General features: G+C 38.8%; 1 protein-coding gene across 1 annotated transcript in view; it reads right to left on the bottom strand.

The window, feature by feature from the left end:
• LOC126994745 (high-affinity choline transporter 1-like) overlaps positions 1-19,454 on the bottom strand; it is a 116,052-nt gene that overhangs the window by 65,353 nt on the left and 31,245 nt on the right. Inside the window, exons 2-3 of the mRNA XM_050854030.1 lie at positions 14,461-14,523; positions 1,496-1,671 (exon numbers count right to left, since the gene is read on the bottom strand). Of these exons, the coding sequence (XP_050709987.1) occupies positions 1,496-1,671; positions 14,461-14,510 (226 nt within the window). The 5' untranslated portion in view covers positions 14,511-14,523. The remainder of the gene's footprint in view (positions 1-1,495; positions 1,672-14,460; positions 14,524-19,454) is intronic.

Raw genomic sequence — 19,454 nt, 5'->3', positions numbered from 1 at the left:
AGAATATACCTTGAAAGCGGGGGTTTAAGGAGGAAAAGTGTTATGGAAAAGAAATATGAGGAAAATGTGAGAAAGAAAGAAAGAGGCGTTGTTTAAGGCGAAGAAATAAGGAAGGAGAAATAATGTGATAGAGAAACATGAGAAAACACCTTGGAAGAGAGATTTAAGGAGGAAAAAACATGTTATAGAAAGGAGAAAATATGAGAAAGAAAGAGAAAGAACTGCGCTAAGGAGAAAACGAGTTAGATAAATGAAAATACAAACAAGTGATGGAAAAAAATAATGTGAGAGAGAGAGATGGAAAAAAAATACTTGCCAACGAGATTCAAGGAAGAAAAATGTTAGAGAAAAAAGGAAATATGAGAGATAGATTGAAAGAGAGAGAGAACTACGCATAGAAAGGAGGAAATATGTGATAAAAAGAAGTTAATACCAGAACAAAAGAGAAAAACCAACGTATAGAAAGGAAAAAAAATATAAAAAAGAGAAAGAGAGAGAGGGAGAAAAATCAAGTCAAAGAGAGAATCTGTCACAGCGAATGAAACTACAAATAAAACCGCCAGAAAAAGAGAAACGTGATAAAGAAAGAAAGAAAGAAAGAGAGGAATCAAAGCTGAACGGTGGGATGAACGATTTAAGTCGACGATCTAACAGGGGGTCAGACCGAACGAACGACACACACACACAGAGAAAGAAAAGAAAAAAAGAAAAAAAAGAGAAGAGGCAAAAAAGGAAAGAAAAGGGGAGGAAAAACGAGATCAGTGAACCTTTCGGGGACACAAAAAAGGGGAGGAAAAACAAGATCTGTGAACCTTTCGGGGACATAAAATCAGGGATCGACAAAAAAAATAAATGTGTGAAGGCCTGAACGTGGATTGCCATGGATTTCTGAATGGATTTGGGTGGAGGCGGATGGATGGATGAATGTTTGGATAATAAAGAGATGTCTGAGTAAGTGTATAAGGATTTGGACAGATTAATAATTGAGTTTTTGATGCACTTCTTGGATTCTTGAGTTTTGTGAATTTCTCGAGCAACTTAGGTGAATTTGGATAGGTGGAGATGGAAAGGCTATTGTACTTAGGTTAATTTGGCTAGATGAACGTAGATGAATAGGTTATTGTATTTAGATGAAGTTGATAGATATAGATGAATAGATTACTGGAAATAGGATAGCTCGGGTAAAAATAAATGGTTGGAGAATTGCATTTACTTAATCTTGTAGAGAAAAAAAGGATGGATTACTATATCTATGAGCATATGCATAAATGTAGATGCGTGAAATGTTGTATTTAGGCATGGGGGAAAGGTTTTTAAGACTGACGATGGAAAACTTGATGATGCAATTAAATAGGTATAGATGAATCAATTACTGTATTAATGAAAAATTGTATATAGATGGATAGATTACTGTATTTAGGTTACTTAGATAGACGTAGAAGAATGGTTCACAGCACTCTTACCTTCCTCTCTCCTCATCCCCTCATCTCCTTACCTGTCATAGTGAGGATGCCCACGAAGATGCCGATGTCCCTGCCCGCCAGCATCACCTCCTCCGTGCTGGCCTCACCCTTCCGCCGCCACGCCGCCCACAACCCGATGCCGAGGATGATGAGGTAGAACACAATGATAGCCACCAGCCCCTCCACGTTGATCCCCCTGCCCTCTGACCTGCCGGGGACGAGAGAGAGAGAAAAACGAGAGTGAGTTATATGCGACCACGAAGAAAAAATGAAGACGTAGAAAAGATACAGATGAGGAGAGGAAACCAATACACTCAGATAGATGAAGTTACAAAACGCATCAAAGGAATATTAAGTCGGTGGCAAGAAAAAGCACGAAGGAAAGCAATCACCGGGAGCATCTGAACACACACACACACACACACACACACACACACACACACACACACACACACATACACATACCGACATACCCAGAACAAGATAGAAATACATACAAAAAACACATAGCGAACACATAGAATATTTTGAAAAGAAATTGGTGAATAAATATGAGTCAAAAACAATAGATGAGAAATAAACAAAGGGATTAAAGGGAGTTATTGCTACACATCACTCACGCACTGTCGGTTCGAGGGATAGAAAATATAAATAAAAAGGAGAAGAATTGTCGTAAAAAAAAATCATGGCTTGAAATAGGTAAATAATAAGAGAATGACACCTTGGAATACTACTTTACTGTGTGTTTTTACAGGTTGTTTGTTGATGAAAAAGAAAAGATTAAAAAAATGTCGCTTTCTACCAACTCAAAAAAGTGTTTATAAATGTTAACCGTTTCAGGAAATTTACCGTAGAGAGAAAAAAAAGAGAGAGAGAAAGAGACAAACTTCCCTCGCCTTCCTCCATCTTCTTCCAGGTAATAAAAAAAAAATGAAATAAAAGAGAAAAAAAGGGGAAGGAAAAGACTAAAAAGAGAAAGAGAGAATAAAACGAGAAGAATAAGAAGAGGATAATAAAGGAAAGAGAAAGAAAAATACAAGAATAAAACAACAAATAGGTAAATAAAACGATAGAAAATATGGAAAAATAAGAAATAATGCAATGAAAAACAGAAAAATATTATGAGAATAAAGAATAAAGAGAGAAGGAAAAAATAACGGAATAAAAATAAGAAAATAACAATAAAACAATCTACACAAAAGGTGAACTACAGGTGTTTAAATAATGTGGTCAAAGAAAGATAGGAAGTAAGGAAAAAGAAGAAACAACGAAATGAAAAGCAGGGAAATATTATGAAAAGAAAGAATAAAAAGAGAAAGAGAGATTAATGGAATAAAAAGAAAATAATGATAAAAAATATAAACAAAAGGTGACCGACAGATGCTTAAATTATGTGGTAAGTAATTAGAGCAGGAAAGGAGGCGGAAAAGGAGGAGGAAAAGGAGGACTAAAAAGTCGTGACCGCCGGGGATTAAAACAACACATAATGCTTCTCCTCTTCCTCCTCCCCCTCCTCCTCCTCCTCTTCCTCCTCCTCTTTCCTCTTCCTTCTTCGCGGACACTACCGTCGCCATTTCAAGAGGTTTAATCAATCTTCCGGACGCGGGTGTTGAGTAGAAAAAGGAAATGAAAAGAGAAGTGAAAGAGAAGAACTATTTATCACAGAACTTTCGGAGGGTGAGGCGGCAACAGGTGATGAAAGGAAGAGAAGGAAGAAAATAATAAAGATAAGAGATGATATAGATAATAATGATAAGAAAACATAATTAGATGAGAAACAGAATAACTAATAGATAAAATAAAATAGTAAAAGTAATTAAGATGGAAAATAATAGTGGAACGAAAAAAAATACATGGATTAAACAAGAGATAGGTAAAAAAAAGATAGAAAAATATGAAAAAAGAAAGTATATGGAAAAAAATGATAAAAAGATTGAAAAGTAAGGAAAAAAAGAAAGAGAAATAAATGAAAAACAGCCAATAGATATGTTTAAACAGATGGAAAGGAATGGAAAACGAAAGGAATAAGAAACAAAAGAAAGAAGTAAATAAAAAAAGATGTTAAAACGAAAAAAAAGCACAAAACAATAAAAACTCGACACAAACAGACGGACAGACAAACAAACAATCCTAAAAACAACTTCAGTATAGATAAAAAAAAAAAAGTAAGCAATCTCAAAACATATAATAAAACGTAAAGTAAAGAAAAAAGAAGTTAAAACGAAAAACAAACAAACATAAGTACTCGACACAAACAGACACATACAGACAGACAGTCCTAAAAACTTCATCATAAACAAACAAAAAAAGTAAGCAATCTCAAAACAAATAACAAAACAAAATAAAGAAAACAAGACAATGATGACGAAACAACTCTATCTTATGTGACCGATCCAAAACTTCTAAGGCGGACGAGGCGAAGCGAGGGGAGGAGTAGGAAGACAAACGGCGACAACGCATTTCTTTCGCTAACTTTTAAAACCCTTCTCTCCCTAACTCCTTACTAATGGCGCGGAAATTACGCCGGATACGCTTCATTAGTCAAGGGAAAGTGACGATGTGTTAATGATGTATTTTTCGTCGGTCTTCAAAAGCTGGAATATCGAATCACCTATGGAAGACTTTTTTTTTCTCTCTCTCTTTTTTTTATGGAGCGTTTGTTTGTTATGTAATTTAGGAAGAAGAAGTGACGAACAGATTTTTTTTTCATATTATCATTTCATCATTATTTTCTTTTTATTATTTTCTCAGATATGTGAAAACACCTATGGAAGATTTTTTTTTCGGGATTGACTGTTTGTTGTTTTTAGGGAGCTGGAAATGGCGAGCAGCTTTTTTATTATTGTTTTTATCATAATTTATCTTTTTTACTTCATCAAAACACCTCTGGTAGATTTTTTTTCGGGAACGTTTGTTTGTGCGTTTTTAGGGATCTGGAAATGACGAACACCTTTTTTTAATACTACTTTTATCATTTATTTATTTTTTTTAACTTTATCAAAACACCTCTGGAAGATTTTTTTTCGTAAAGCGTCTGTTTGTTGTTTAACTTTATCAAAACACCTCGGGAAGATTTTTTTTTTCGTAAAGCGTCTGTTTGTGTTCTTTTTACGGCAGCAGGAAATGGCGGGCATCCTTTAAATCACTATTTTCTAATTCTTTACAACTCTCTTTTTTATATCCAAACACTTCCGGAAGATTCTTTATTTTCATTCTTTTTAAGGGGAGCAGCAGCTATACTATTTTTGGCTCTAGTGTCGAGGCGCCTCCTTCGCCGAATAGGGACAAAAATAGACATAATCGTTGCTGAGTCTCCCTTATCCCCTCCCACGTCTACAAACCGCCTACGTAATGTGAAGAAGAAGAAGAAGGAGAAGACCAAAAACAAGGACGAGAAGAACAAGAACAAGGGTAATAAGAACAAGAACAACGAGAATGAGAACAAGAACAAGAAGTGCAAGAACAAGAACAACAAGAAGAGGAAAGACAAGAAAAAACTATCGTGCATCTTGCGTATGTGAATCTGTATTTCCCTATCATTACCTCGTTTATATTCTTGCTTGACTTGTATAACCTTAACCTTGACCAGACGAGAGACGAGAACCAAGGGCGAGGATAGAGAAGGAAGCAAGAAAGAGAGGGCAATAAAGGAGAGGAGAAGTAGGGAAGGACAGGACAGAGAGAGGGGAAGGATTAGAAAGATGATGAGAGGAGGAAGGGAAAGGAGATGAGATAGAAAGAGGGGAAGTTAAGAATATGGAAGGGAGGGAATAGAAGAGAGAGGAGAATGAGGTAATGAGAGAAAGAGAGTGGAGGGCGGTAAGGACGGAAGAAGGAGAAAGGAGAATGAGTTAATGAAAGCGAATGAGTGAGAGAGAGACTGTGGGAGCCGGCAAAGATGATTACAAACTATTAACACTAATTTGACGACTTCGTTCACCTGTGACTGCACGATTACTCATCATAAACAGTTATAATCCTTAAAAAACAGCCCTTAAAACCCCTTGCACAGGTATTACACAACTTTTTAACCCGGTTCCAACACCCGTTCAAATGCATCTCTATATATCTCCGTATGTGACCCAGACCGAGACCGAGGAAGCTTTCAGTGTTACCAGAAAAAGAGAACAATGTCAGGTGCTTTAGGAATCAACGGGGATTTTTTTTGTCATTAGATGGAGTTTACTCGGTATAAGAGCGATTACGTAGGTTTTCTTTATTGCGATAGCGAAAAAGACTTAGTAATGAGGTGAGAATATGGTGAAGGACTGAAGATAGGGATAAAAATGATCATAATGCTGTCGGTGTTGAGGATGTTGATGCTGCTGCTGATGATGCTGATGGTAATGATAGATTTAGCGGTTACCTGAGGTTCATAATTACTAGTTTGTGGAAGTGAGGACAAAGATACCCTAATTACACTAAGCCAGTTTAATTGCCGGGAACTTTCAACTCTTCCAGGAAACGCTATTCAAAATATATATCTTTTTCGTCGTCAGTTGATTAACCCGTCTGTATACGGGGACGCTGTTTTTGATGAGTCGCTTTCATTTGCCTCTGTCACCTCCCATGTTAGTATGCAATCCTTTCTCTCTCATGTCGTCTTGTATGCAATATTTCCATCTAATCTTGGGTCTTCCTCTCCTCCTCCTTCCTTGCACTTCCACTTAAGTAAATATATATGGTAATAATAACTGGACTAACCTCATTCAATACGGCCGAACACAGGTGGTATTGTGGGTTGGATTCAAACACAATTACACCCATGACATACGAAATACAAAATAACCACAACTATACATATCATACTTTTTTTTTACGGCACAGGAAGCAACTCAAGGGGAACACAGTGAAAGTGTATATAAAAGTCTGCATATCATATAAACCATACGAGCTATCCATAACCATAATAAAGAATACTCAAAGTTGATATTGTCGGTTTGAATAATAAAATAACCATCAACCTGGCATCAGTAGCTGTACCGTAAGTGCAATAGACGAAGGACCGCAAGCTCTTCCAAAACCCAGGTTGATATTACTGGTTTGAATCAACCACAACGATCAACCAAACGGTGCGGTTATGTAAGACGGATGGAGGAAGATAATCATGTGAAAGTGGCGTGGAGGAGACAGGTGGAGGGAAGATAGAGAGGAAGACATTGATTTTGAACGAGGGACGGAACTGAGAGAGATACGAGGCAGCTGGTTCTGGACGAAGTGGAAGCAGAGGACAGAAGATACTGGCGACAACGTACAAGAGTGGCCGACCCCAGTAAAGAATAGGAGAAGGAAATTCAGGAAAGAAAAGGAAAGGAAAAGAAAGAGGAAAGAGAAAAAGAAAAATATAACTGATTAGGGAAGGAAAATGAAGATAAAAGAAACTAGATAAACACTTAAAGAGGGAAGAAAATGCGAAATTAGGTCAGAGAAAGAGAAGAAGATGAGTCAACCAAACATTCGTAAACATAACATAACCATAACAAGCATAACATAACATAGCATAACACAACTGCTCTACGAAGGACTGTCAGCTCTCGTTAGGATGCAAACCCAAACTTGTATAACGAGTAGATTAGTATATACTCAGGTCAGGACTCACTTCAAAGCCACACAGGTACAATTAGCTATTATTACGTTATTGAAGAGGAAGATACAGTAGAGCCAGAGCGGTTAATTAACATGTGCAGGTCATTAGTGGAGGCGACTAGTGAAAACGATTACATAGAGATACAGAGAAAACATAACAAAATAGGGGGAAAGAAATAAAGTGAAATTATTACCAAAGGAGTGATGATGGTGATGATGATGATGATGATGATGAAGAGAAGAGGGAGGAAGAAGAGAATGAGAAAATAAAAAAAATAATTACATACCAATTACAAAGATACCAAAACAACAACAAGACAAATAGAAAGAAAGAAAAGCAGAGAACATATTGCCAAACGAATGATGATGATGATGATGATGAAAAAGAGAAAAGAAGGAAGAGAAAAAGAAAAGAAAAGAAAACTACAAACCAGCAACACTTACGCAATACAAGGCAATTATTCGAAAGACGAACTGGCAACACTAGCACACGACTTCCATTACAACTATTTCTGTTTATTTTTATGCGTTTAATAGTTGAATTGCAATGTGCGTATGTGTGTGTGTGTGTGTGTGTGTGTGTGTGTGTGTGTGTGTGTGTGTGTGTGTGTGTGTGTGTGTGTGTGTGTGTGTGTGTGTGTGTGTGTGTGTGTGTGTGTGTGTGTGTGTGTGTGTGTGTGTGAATACACACACACACACACACACACACACACACACACACACACACACACACACACACACACACACATATATACATACACCCTACTTATAACATACTTAAAAATTACACAGCAGCATAATATATAAAGAAATACGAATAAAAGATGTATATGAAATCACTTACGCAAGGCAGTTAAATTTTCATCCACACATCCGTAGACTTAACGCATTTGCTCCTCTATTAAGTTCCTCGATACTTTATAGCGTAATGCATGGAGTTGAACACTATTATGAAAGAGCTAGATTACTTTTTACAGTGAAGGAGGCAGCTCAATGGCCCCTCTAAAAATGATAATAAGAGAGAGAGAAAACCCCCCCGCTAACTACTGCCCCTTATAGGAAAGTTTAGAAGAGTGGTCAAAACAGAGGTCAGTTTCGGGAGGGGAGAGAGAGGTGTCTTGATACTCTCCTAGTGAGAGATGTATGTGTTAATGAGATGAACACTATAGACACAACGTAATCATTAGTATCATATCATATCTCACGTTTTAAAGTCAGTATGTGTTAATGAGATGAACACTATAGACACAACGTAATTATTAGTATCATATCATATCGAACGCTTTAAAGTCATGACCGATACATTTGACTGACTTTAAACTCCTCAGAATAACACGAATGAAGAAGAAAACTTTACAGCGTTCTTAAGTCTTTGCATAACATATCATACATTTAAGAGTACTTCCACTGGGCTGCCTCTAAATTCTCTCTTATCCCACGAATGAATAAGAAAACTATACAGCGTTCTTAAGTCTTTGCATAACATATCATACATTTAAGAGTACTTCCACTGGGCTGCCCCTAAATTCTCTCTTATCCCACGAATGAATAAGAAAACTACACATCGTTCTTAAGTCTTTGCATAACATATCATACATTTAAGAATAATTCCTCTGGGCTGACTCTAAACTTTCTTTTATCTCACGAATGAATAAGAAAACTACACATCGTTCTTAAGTCTTAGCATACCAGATCATACATTTAAGAATAATTCCTCTGGGCTGACTCTAAGCTCTTTTATCCCACGAATGAATAAGAAAACTACACATCGCTCTTAAGTTTTAGCATAACAGATCATACATTCATGAGTAATTCCAGTGGGCTGACTCTAAACTTTCTTTTATCTCACGAATGAATAAGTGAACTATATATAACTTGTTCTCAGCATCAAAGGCAAAACCACAAACACCATTTATCTGGTTTCCGTCTTTCCCACCTTCACCTTTTTTCTTTTCTTTTCCGTCCTTTCAACATCTGCCTCTCAGCCCCTTTCAACCTCTCTCGACTCCTCTCGTGTACCCTTCAATATCTCTCTCCTCTTTTACCCCCAATTATCCGCCCGTCAGCCTGTCCATACCACACCCAAAGCTCTCTCTCTCTCTGTCTTTCTCACTCCCTGTTGACCTTCTCGAAATACTGATAACACAAATCATTACCAATCTCTGCTCTTTTCTTTATATCTAACTATTTCCGGGTGTTAAACAAGGTAAAGTAATCTGAATACTATTTATTTTTTATATTTTTTTTTATCTATAATTTTTTTACCTTTAAGAGCGAGTAGAGTTTTTTTTTCGTCTCCTGTAGTTTCTTTTTTATTTACGTCTAACTACAAACACCTTAAGACTTATCTCTTCTGTTAACATTTCCTCCTCTTACTCCCTTTCTTTCACCTTTACGAGAAAGAGCAGACTTTTACCCTTTCCTTCCGTTTCTTTTCCTTTATCCTTTCCTCCTTTATCCAATTTTCCTCCTTTCAATCCTTTTTTTCCACCTTTATGAAAGAGAGAGAGCAAAATTTTCCCATCTCCTTCGGTTTCTTTTCACTTCGGTCTAACAAGATAACAACATAAGCTTTAAAACGTTCCTCCTTTCAATCCCTTTTTTTCCCACCATTACGAGAGTCCAGACTTTCTCCTCTTCTTCCGCTCCTTCCCCTTTGCTTCTAACCTTCCGCGTCGCCACCAAGGTCACCGGAAAGGCCTTGCAGCGTCAGGCTACCGGCACTTTAAAGTCAATCTACCGAGCGGACAGCGAACTCCCATTGATTACGTCCCTCCTCAAGACCTCGAGTGGCTGTCCCTTCACGCACGTTTATGAGCCTGTCCATTCCTAGTGTTAATCTTGCCTCCCGGAAATATATGTTGATGAAAGAGGAAGAAGATGAAGATGGTACAGAAGACGATGAAGAAGAAGAAGAGCAAGAAAATGAGAATGAAGAAGAGGGTAATAATGAAAAATTTGTCTCCCAGAAATATGTGTTGAAGAAAGAGGAAGAAGATAAAGATGATACAGAAGACGATGAAGAAGAAGAGGAGCAAGAAAATGAGGATGAAGAAGATGGTTTAATGAAAAATTTGTCTCCCAGAAATATATACATGTTGAAACGGAGTGAAGAGAAAAGAGATAGGAAGAGGAAGATAAAAATGATGAAGAAGACGAAAAAGAAGAACGAGAGTATATTTTCCTTCCTTCCTTCCTTCTTTCCTATATTTCTTTCCCTCTTTCCTTCTCTCTCTCCTTCCTTCTTTCCTTCCTTCCTTCCTTCCTTCCTTCCTTCCTTCCTTTCTTCCTTTCCTAACTCCCTCTCTCTCTCTCCTTCCTTCCTCCTCCTCGCCTTCTTCCCATCACTTTCTTCCTTCTCCTCCTCCTACTCCTCCTTCTTCTCGCCCTAAATCCTGTCCAGAGAGGGATTGAGGGCAGCCACTAAGAAGGGAAAGAAAAAATGTTTTGATTTAATATTCCTCTGTTGTTTTCCTGTACGGGTGTCCTTCAGAATAGGCCTATACCCGTGTTTCCCGAGGCATATGAGAGGCCTACTTACTACAAGGGTTTATTGGGTTATATTTATTGTTTATTTATATGTATTGGTGTATGGAGCTAGCTGTCTATCTATCTATCGATCTACCTAATGAATAATCTATCTACCTGTGTAAGAAATGATCGCCTTTGATGGTTTAGTTTTCTCTCTCACGGTTTTATTTTTGTCGAAGTTACAGAAAAAAATATGGATGAAAACTAGAAGAAAAGTAGATCATATTTTTTTACTTTTCCTGTGTTTAGTATTTTTTTTATGATGCGAAGTAAAATCAAATTCAAAAACCGAATCTAACTTTTTTTTCCTCTTTTTTCCCACTTTTTCGTCGTGGTTACAAAAAAAGAGAAAAAATGGAGGAAAGTAGATTAGATTAGGCCTATATATATTTTTTACTCTTTCCATTTACTGTTTGATTTTAAATAATGCTGAATAAACCCAAACTGAAAAACCGAATCTAACTTTTTTTCCTCTTTTTTTTCCCACATTTTCGTCGTAGTTACAAAAAAGGGAAAAAATTGAGGAAAGCAGATTAGGCCTATATATATATATATATATATATATATATATATATATATATATATATATATATATATATATATATATATATATATATATATATATATATATATATATATATTCTTTACTCTTTCCATTTACTGTTTGATTTTTCAGATAAAGCGAATTAAGATCAAATTGAAAACCGAATTCAGCTTTTTTTCTCCTTTTTCTCCCCAGACTCCGAGGATGACGATGACGGTGTAAAACTACGAAGCAACTCAACTCTCCATTTTCTTCTCCGCTCCTCAGAATCATACTTTTTCTCCTTTTTTCCCAGACTCCGAGGATGACGATGACGGTGTAAGACTACGAAGCAACTCAACTCTCCTTTTTCTTCTCCGCTACTCTCCACAATGTCTTGACGATATTAAAAAAAGTAATACGAAATAATACAACTAAAAGCCCGCCTGAGGGGACATACAGAGACGAACCCATAAGAAACCCTTTTAATATCACGTCGAGGGAAGAACAAAGAACAAAAAAAAGGACGAAAAGAGCTCAGGAAACATGTCAGGATGCTACTCTCTCCATCCCCTCTCTCCCTCCCTCTCTCCTCCCTATCTCTCTCCACGCCAGTAGCAGCCCTCGCCTCTCTCTCCATCGACTTCCCTTCACCATCTGGGAGTGACACAATGATGGTGAGATGGTGATGGAAGAGTCGGCAAAGAGGAAAGGTGGGTAGAAAGAGTGGTGGTAGTAGTAGTAGTAGTAGTAGTAGTAGTAGTAGTACAAACACCCACACACCCACACACACACACATCCACACACACACACACGCTCCCGCACACACTCCCCCACACACACACTGATGAAACGAAGCGAAATACATCATCGGCCTACTTCACACGCGCCGCCGACATCACCGTGTATTAGGAGCATAAAAAAAATCCATTGGGGAAAATGAATTGCGAGTACACGGAATTTGAAAAGAGAGCGTAATTTGGGAAAACCGAGGAAAAGGAGCGAGCGTATTGAAAGAGCCATAACTCGTCGCCTCATAGAAAACGGGAGGTGGGAGGGAGGCGGGGAGGGGAGGCTACGTTGGTCCATGCGAAAGGAAGTCATTAGGTTTTTGATTACTTTGTTCTGATGAGCCTGCAGGAGTGGGGGACTTTGAAGAGCGAGGAGCGAATGGGAGTTCTCTTTTTTTTTTTCCCTCTTTCCTTCCTTCCTCCCTTCCTTCCGTCCCTACTTCGGTCCATTCTTTTCCTTCGTTGTTCGTTTGATATTTTGTTTCTTCCTTTCTTTGTTAGTTTTCTTTCTTTTCTTTATTTGTTTCTTCTTTTCTTCTTCCGTTGTTTGTTTTCTCATGCTTTCTCCTTTACTTACTCTTTCCTTTACTCATTGATTCCTTTCTTTCTCCTTCCCTTTCTCTCTCTCTCTCTTATATTTCCTTCTTTCCTTGTTTATTTGTTTTCTCCGTGTCTTCTTTCCATTCTTTCTTCATTTGTCTTCTTGCCCTTATTCCTTCCTTCCACGTCATATGCGCTCCTCCTCTTCCTCCTCCTCCTATTCCTGTTCTTCATACTCTTGTTCCTTTTCCACCTCTTCTTACGCCTCCTTGCCTCTTCCTCTATGCCCTACTCTCCTATCCATTTGCCCATCACATTTACTAGAGTGCTTCTTCCCCCTTCTCTCCCCATCACTCCCCTCCTCTTTCCCCTCCCTTCCTCCCTCATCTCCCATCCCCTCCACCCTTGCTACTATAAAGCCACGACCGCCACCAATCTCACTGTTCGTATTTCCATATAAATCACCTTCGCTTTAACTCTCTCCAACGTAGATACAACGCCTCCTCTTCCCCCTCACCTCCTCGCCCTATTCCACCGATCAGTCATCTCTCACCTCTCACCCCTCGATTACCTCCTCTCCCTCACGTCACCTCACCTCCGCCTTGACGCTATATATAATCTACTGGTGGGCGAAGCGGTAGGAAGGTGAAAAGGAGGTGTTGTTAACATTATTATTATTACAGACAAAGCAGATGGAAAGAGAGGAATGTGGTCACAATAAGCTACCTGTTCGGTCGACCCCAAACACCTGAGACGTCGAGAAAGAGAAAATGAGAGTGAAAGCAACGACATAAAAGGAGAAAGAGGGCGAAAGAATAAAATAAACGAGAGGACGAGAGAATATAGAAGGTTATGGACACAGGGGTAAGGTAACAAAGGTCTTAAAATGCACAACACAGGGTAATTCTTTGAGGTTTGGGAATAACGAAGAGAGAAGAGGAGGAGGAGGAGGAGCCCAGACAAGAGAAAATAGAAACCACAAAAGTAAGGTATAGTTGCCAAGGTTACCGCCGCCATGTATGTTTGAAAAGTTGAGAAATAGAGGAAAACATGCAAAACACCCTAAAATATCATTGAAATAGCGAAAAATGAAAATAAATATAATATCCGATAAAAAAAACGAAATATTTCTCTCTGTGTGTTTCAAAAAGTTGTGAAATAAGAAAAAAATAATGCAAAATACCCTAAAAATACAATACAAATATGGCGAAAAGTGAAGATAAATTTAATATGCAGTAAAAAATAACAATAAATAATAGCAGAAATAAACAATACCGCATAAACAACAACAGATGCAAAATACCCTGAAAGAATACAGTAAACAATGTCGAAAAATGAAATAAATGAAGATAAATGCAACCAATATGCAGCTCTGATAATAACAAATGATAATAAATGAAAATGTGAAGTAAAAATAATGATAATGATTAATAGAAATACACAATAACAAACAAACAATGGTAGAGGAGAGTATCAGAAACCTCTCCTCCCGAAATTGACCTCTCTTTTGGCCATTCCTCTCAACTCTTTTTTTTTTTATATAGGAGCAGTGATTTGCGGGCTTTTTTTCATTATTGTTTTCTTCTTTTTGCCTTTGAGCTGTTTCCTTTACAGCAAAATTGACCTCTCTTTTGGTCACTCCTTTTAACTCTTTTTTTTTTTATAGGAGCAGTTATTATGCGGGCTTTTTTTCATTATTGTTTTCTTCTTTTTGCCTTTGAGTTGTTTCCTTTACTGCACAAAAAAAGAAGCCGTGAACTATCTGCGTGCACTCTCCATGAAGCGTCGCGGGTCGTCGCCTAATTAACTTCACCGCCAAACTAAAATACCTTAAACAAAACTAATTATACTTTGCCGCTAAACGCACATAAAAAAAAAAAAGAGCTCGCGGCCTCGGCATCACGAAACCTCATTAGTACATGTCGATAACTTGTAGGGCTCCGGTACGCCGAGGGAATATCATGAAAAAAAAAGTTACTGTGTGTGTGTGTGTGTGTGTGTGTGTGTGTACGTATGCAACACTCACCCGCCATCAATGAGATCAGTCACGTTCACACTCGGGTCCGTGGTAGACATCGCTCCGGCTCTTCTGAAAACAAACAAAAAAAACAAAAACAAATCAATACAAACACAATAAAACGAAGAAAATAAAATGAGAAACCAATAACAGAACTCTCAAATTTTAGTGTCTTCCTCCTCCTCCTCCTCCTCCTCCTCCTCCTCCTCCTCATCATCATCATCATCTCCATTACGTGTTTGAGGAAGAGAAACGTAATGAGAAAACGCAGATTCCTTCCTTTCCTTCCCTCCTCTCTCCCCTCCTTCCCATCCCTCCTCTCTCCTCTCTCCTTCCTTCTTTCCCCTCCCTCTCTCCCTCCCACCCACCCTCCTTTTCCCCCTCCCATCCCATCCTTCCCTCCTCTCCCTTCCACACTCCTCTCCTTCCCCCTTCTCCCTCCCATCCTCTCTCCCTCCACTTCCCCTAGGAAAAAAAGTGTACAGTGTTGCTTTTCGGCCAAATGAGCTTCGTCGGTTCAATGGGTTCTGGCGCCTGCACCTTCTTGATAGAGTGGAGCTTAAGCCCACTGATGGAAGGAGGAGGGGAGGGAGTAAGGAGGGGAAGGAGAGAGAAGGGGGGAAGGAGGGAGGAAGGGTGGAGGGGAGGGAGGGAAGGAAAGAGGGAGGTGAAAAGCATTAGTGAGTGAGGAAGGAACAGAAAATAAGAAATAAAAACTGTGTTAGAAGAGGGTTGGAGGTCGGAGGAAAGGAGGAGGGAAGGAGGGAAAGAAGGAGGAAGTGATTGGGGTATTAGGGATTGAGGGAGGGATGAGGGTGTGAAGGAAGGAACGGAAGGGAAGGAGAAGGAAAAAGTGTTAGTGAAGGAGGGAAGAAGGGAGGAAAGGAAGGGAGGGAGGAAGGGAAGCGACATGGGTATTAGAAACTGAGAGACGGATGAAGTGTGCGAAGGATAAGGATAAGGAAGGAGGGAAGGAAGGGAGAATGAAAAATAACGGGCAGGAGGAAATAGAAGATGTGGATGAGGAAAAAAGAAAACGAAGGAAGGAATGAAGGAAAGAAGAAAGAAAAAAAGAGGAAGAAGAGATGAAAAAGAACGTGGGAAGGAGGAAAATAAGAAAAGAAAAACGCAAGAATGAAAGAAAGTCAGAAACAAAAGAAGAAAGCCGAGGATCAAGGGACCAAACAAAAGAAAGAAGATAGGAAGAGAGAAGAAGAGGAGACGGAGAGAAGAAGAGGGACTAAGGGGAAAGGGTCCATCGCCTCTGCCTTGCCGGAGGAAAAAATATATAGAGATGGTCATGGAAATACCTTCAATTAGTGGAGCGATTTACCTGGGCATAACACTCTCGGATATCTCATTAGCCCTCGCGCCTGCACCTGAAGCACACCGACGCCTTAATTTTAATACTTAGTTGGGTATGTCCGTCAGGTGACCCGGAAAAAAAATAACGAACACGAATATCTTTAAATATATATTGCAATCTTATTCGAGGTTATTCAAACGAAGCTTAAAGTAATTCAGTAATGGCGATGCTGAGGTACAGGTTTATTGAAGCAGAATAAGGCCCAAAAATATGATGGGATAGATTTTACTGATACAAATAACGGAGAAGCGTATTGTAGGTAGGCGAACCGATACAAAGACTAATTCAATAATGATGATGTTGATTTACAGGTGTTAATATACGGTAAAAAAAAGAGCCTCTAGAAGCATGATGGAATAGACCTTCTCCCTCCCATCCTCTCTCCCTCCACTTCCCCTAGGAAAAAAAGTGTACAGTGTTGCTTTTCGGCCAAATGAGCTTCGTCGGTTCAATGGGTTCTGGCGCCTGCACCTTCTTGATAGAGTGGAGCTTAAGCCCACTGATGGAAGGAGGAGGGGGGGGGAGTAAGGAGGGGAAGGAGAATAATTTAAAAAAAAACGTATTCTAATCAGACGAACCAACCAAAACTAATTCACTAAGGATGATGTTGATGTTACGGTGATGTTAATATAAAGCAGAGAAAAAAAGCCTCTCAAATCATGATGGGATAAAACTAACTGATACAAATAACTAAAAAAAAACGTATTCTGATCAAACCAACCCATACTAAAACTCACTAATGACGATAATGATATACAAAACTTCATATAAAACAAAAAAGTGAAGAAAAAGACGTGATAGGGATGAACATAATAAAACCATACACATTCATTTCCAGGTAGCATGGTAATTAAAAAGGTCATGAGCTAAACACGAACAGGTATGCGACGAAAAATATCCAATGTCAATATTAAGCAGAAAAAAATACCCACCCCCCGTAAAAAAAAAAAAAAAAAAAAAACCGTGATCGGAAATGAGCATAACACAAACGCACGCACTAACATCCAGGTGAAACGCTAATTGAGAGGTAATCAGGCAAACACAAACAGGTATACATGACAACACCCACTCACGCCCACTCCCCCAAAACTAGGTCACGGGGTCGAAAGGTCACGGTCATCGGAGCCAAGCGTCAAGAGGCACTGGTTGGACAGGTCATAGGTGCCAAAAATGAGTCTCAACACGGCCCAATCTAAAGATCGAGGGAGGGAACGCAGTCTCACTTAACCAGGACAACGGGAACAGCAAGTGGATAATTACTGTGAAAAACGACAACACGCGGCGCTAGAAAGAACGAGTGGCGGACATGAAGGGTAGAGAGTGTGTGAGGGAAAAAATGTTATGATACACTCCGCCCTATTCCAAAATGGCGAACTAGAAATGGATAAAATGGTGGTTTGTGTGTTGGTTTTCTCAATTTGTTTTTCTTCTCAGGTACGAAATATGAACTGAGTCTTGTGAGTGGTGAGTAAGATGAGTGATTTGTCCGCCCACCTCCACCCGGGCAGATATCTTTGTGTGTTTGTATTTTCCTTTCTTCTCTTGATATAAAAAATGCTCTTGAATGTTATAAATGTGGATAATAAGAAGAGTGATTGGTCTGTCCAACTTCACACGGGCAGATATTTTTGTGTATTCATTTCACAAACACCATAGAATTTAAATCCATATAATAATAGAGAAAATATATATATAGCCCATTTAACTCCAAAGAGAAAATAGTGTCTTTTCTAAAATGTCTCTTTGTATTTGTTTCCACGGAATTTAAATATACATAATAAAAGAAAATGTCTAGTCCACTGAACTCGAAAAGGCTCAGTATTACGTTCTCTAAAATTGCGACATATTTGCATTATTTTTCTGGAATCAATAAACAATGCAAATAAAATCGAATACCTCTTCCCCAAGCTCCAATTTATCTCTCCCAGATGCTCCCAGAAAATGAAAGCGCCGTTGTGCTATTGAGGAAAGATAAACAGTGAAATGGAAATGAGAGGTAACGTGTGTGAATAAGCACCGGAGAGAATGAAGAGGAGGAAGATCTACGAAGCAATGCAAAGCGATACAGGTCAATAGAAAAACGCCATTGATAAACCAAGTGTGTGAATAAATATACAGAAGACAGGATGAAGAGGAAGCAGATCTATAAAGCGATACAAAGCGATACAGGACAACAGAAAAAGACATATAAGAGAGTTTCATCCCCACGTTTCTTTTGGACAGAGGAGAGTTGAAGCTTTTTCGACGTAGATAAGAAGGGATTATAAACAAACAAAATGATAAAAGATGAGCGCAATGGACAAGGTGAGAGTCAAGGAATGGATGAATGAATACGAGAAATCAAAATCAAAAGAAAATAACAAAAGACGAACACAATGGACAATTTAAGAGGCAACAGAGATATTAATGAAAGCAAGAAGAAATCAAACTCAACAAAGAAAATAACAAAAGACGAACACAATGGACAATTTAAGAGGCAACAGAGATATTAATGAAAGCAAGAAGAAATCAAAATCAACAAAGAAAATAACAAAAGACGAACACAATGGACAATTTAAGAGGCAACAGAGATATTAATGAAAGCAAGAAGAAATCAAAATCAACAAAGAAAATAACAAAAGACGAACGCAAGAAACGATATAAGAGCCAGCGAATGGAAAAATGAATGTGAGTCTGTATAAACAAAACAATAAAAGATCAACACTATGGACAATTTAAGACTCAGCGGATGGAAAAATGAATGTGAGTCTGTATAAACAAAACAATAAAAGATCAACACCATGGACAATTTAAGACTCAACGCATGGATCCCCAAATGCAATCAACAGGAGGGCCCCACCTAACACGGCACAAGCGAGGGAGAGCCACGCCAGGTACAGGATAATCGTGGCTCAACGCGGCCCCGGCATCCCCCCCGCGCGGCCCGTCACGGCAACCTACCATCGACGAGTGATTTGAATGGTAACACGCCTGTCCATTTCGCAGCCCAGGACGCACTTACCTGCCCTAACCTCTCGCGCACTCTGACCTAGCCTTAATTTACCTTACCTGACCTAAGTTCATCTACTTTTCCACTTCATCTTAACCTACCTCACATCATGCCCATACTGACCTTACCTTACCTCACCTGAATTTACCTCTCCTTCCTCATCTAAATTTACCTCTTCTTCCTAATCTCCCTTCTCATCTCACCTCACTTCACCTTAACTCAAAGCACATCAGATCAAACTACCTCATCGTAACTTGTCGTTGTTGTTGTTGTTGTTGTTGTTGTTGTTGTTGTTGTTGTTGTTGTTGTTAGTCTGGTAATGGGTCGTTAATTGAGGCAGTAGTGTTGCTAATGGTTTTCATATTCGCAGTGATGATGATGTTCGCTTTTTTTACTAATGGAGGGGAAAAAATGTATGTGTTTTAGGATATGTGTGTGTGCGTGTGTGTGTGTGTGTGTGTGTGTGTGTGTGTGTGTGTGTGTGTGTGTGTGTTTGCGCGCAATAATCATATCATTAAAACAACAATGACTATGCTAATGGGACTACTTTCACTCTTGATATTGTAGTCATTAAGAGATAGTAGATGAGAGAGAGAGAGAGAGAGAGAGAGAGAGAGAGAGAGAGAGAGAGAGAGAGAGAGAGAGAGA

This window comes from Eriocheir sinensis, unplaced genomic scaffold (genome assembly GCF_024679095.1).
Source record: "Eriocheir sinensis breed Jianghai 21 unplaced genomic scaffold, ASM2467909v1 Scaffold864, whole genome shotgun sequence".
Taxonomy (NCBI): Eukaryota; Metazoa; Arthropoda; class Malacostraca; order Decapoda; family Varunidae; genus Eriocheir; species Eriocheir sinensis.
The sequence above is the reverse complement of the archived record's forward strand: the minus strand, read 5'-3'. Positions and strand labels throughout refer to the sequence as shown.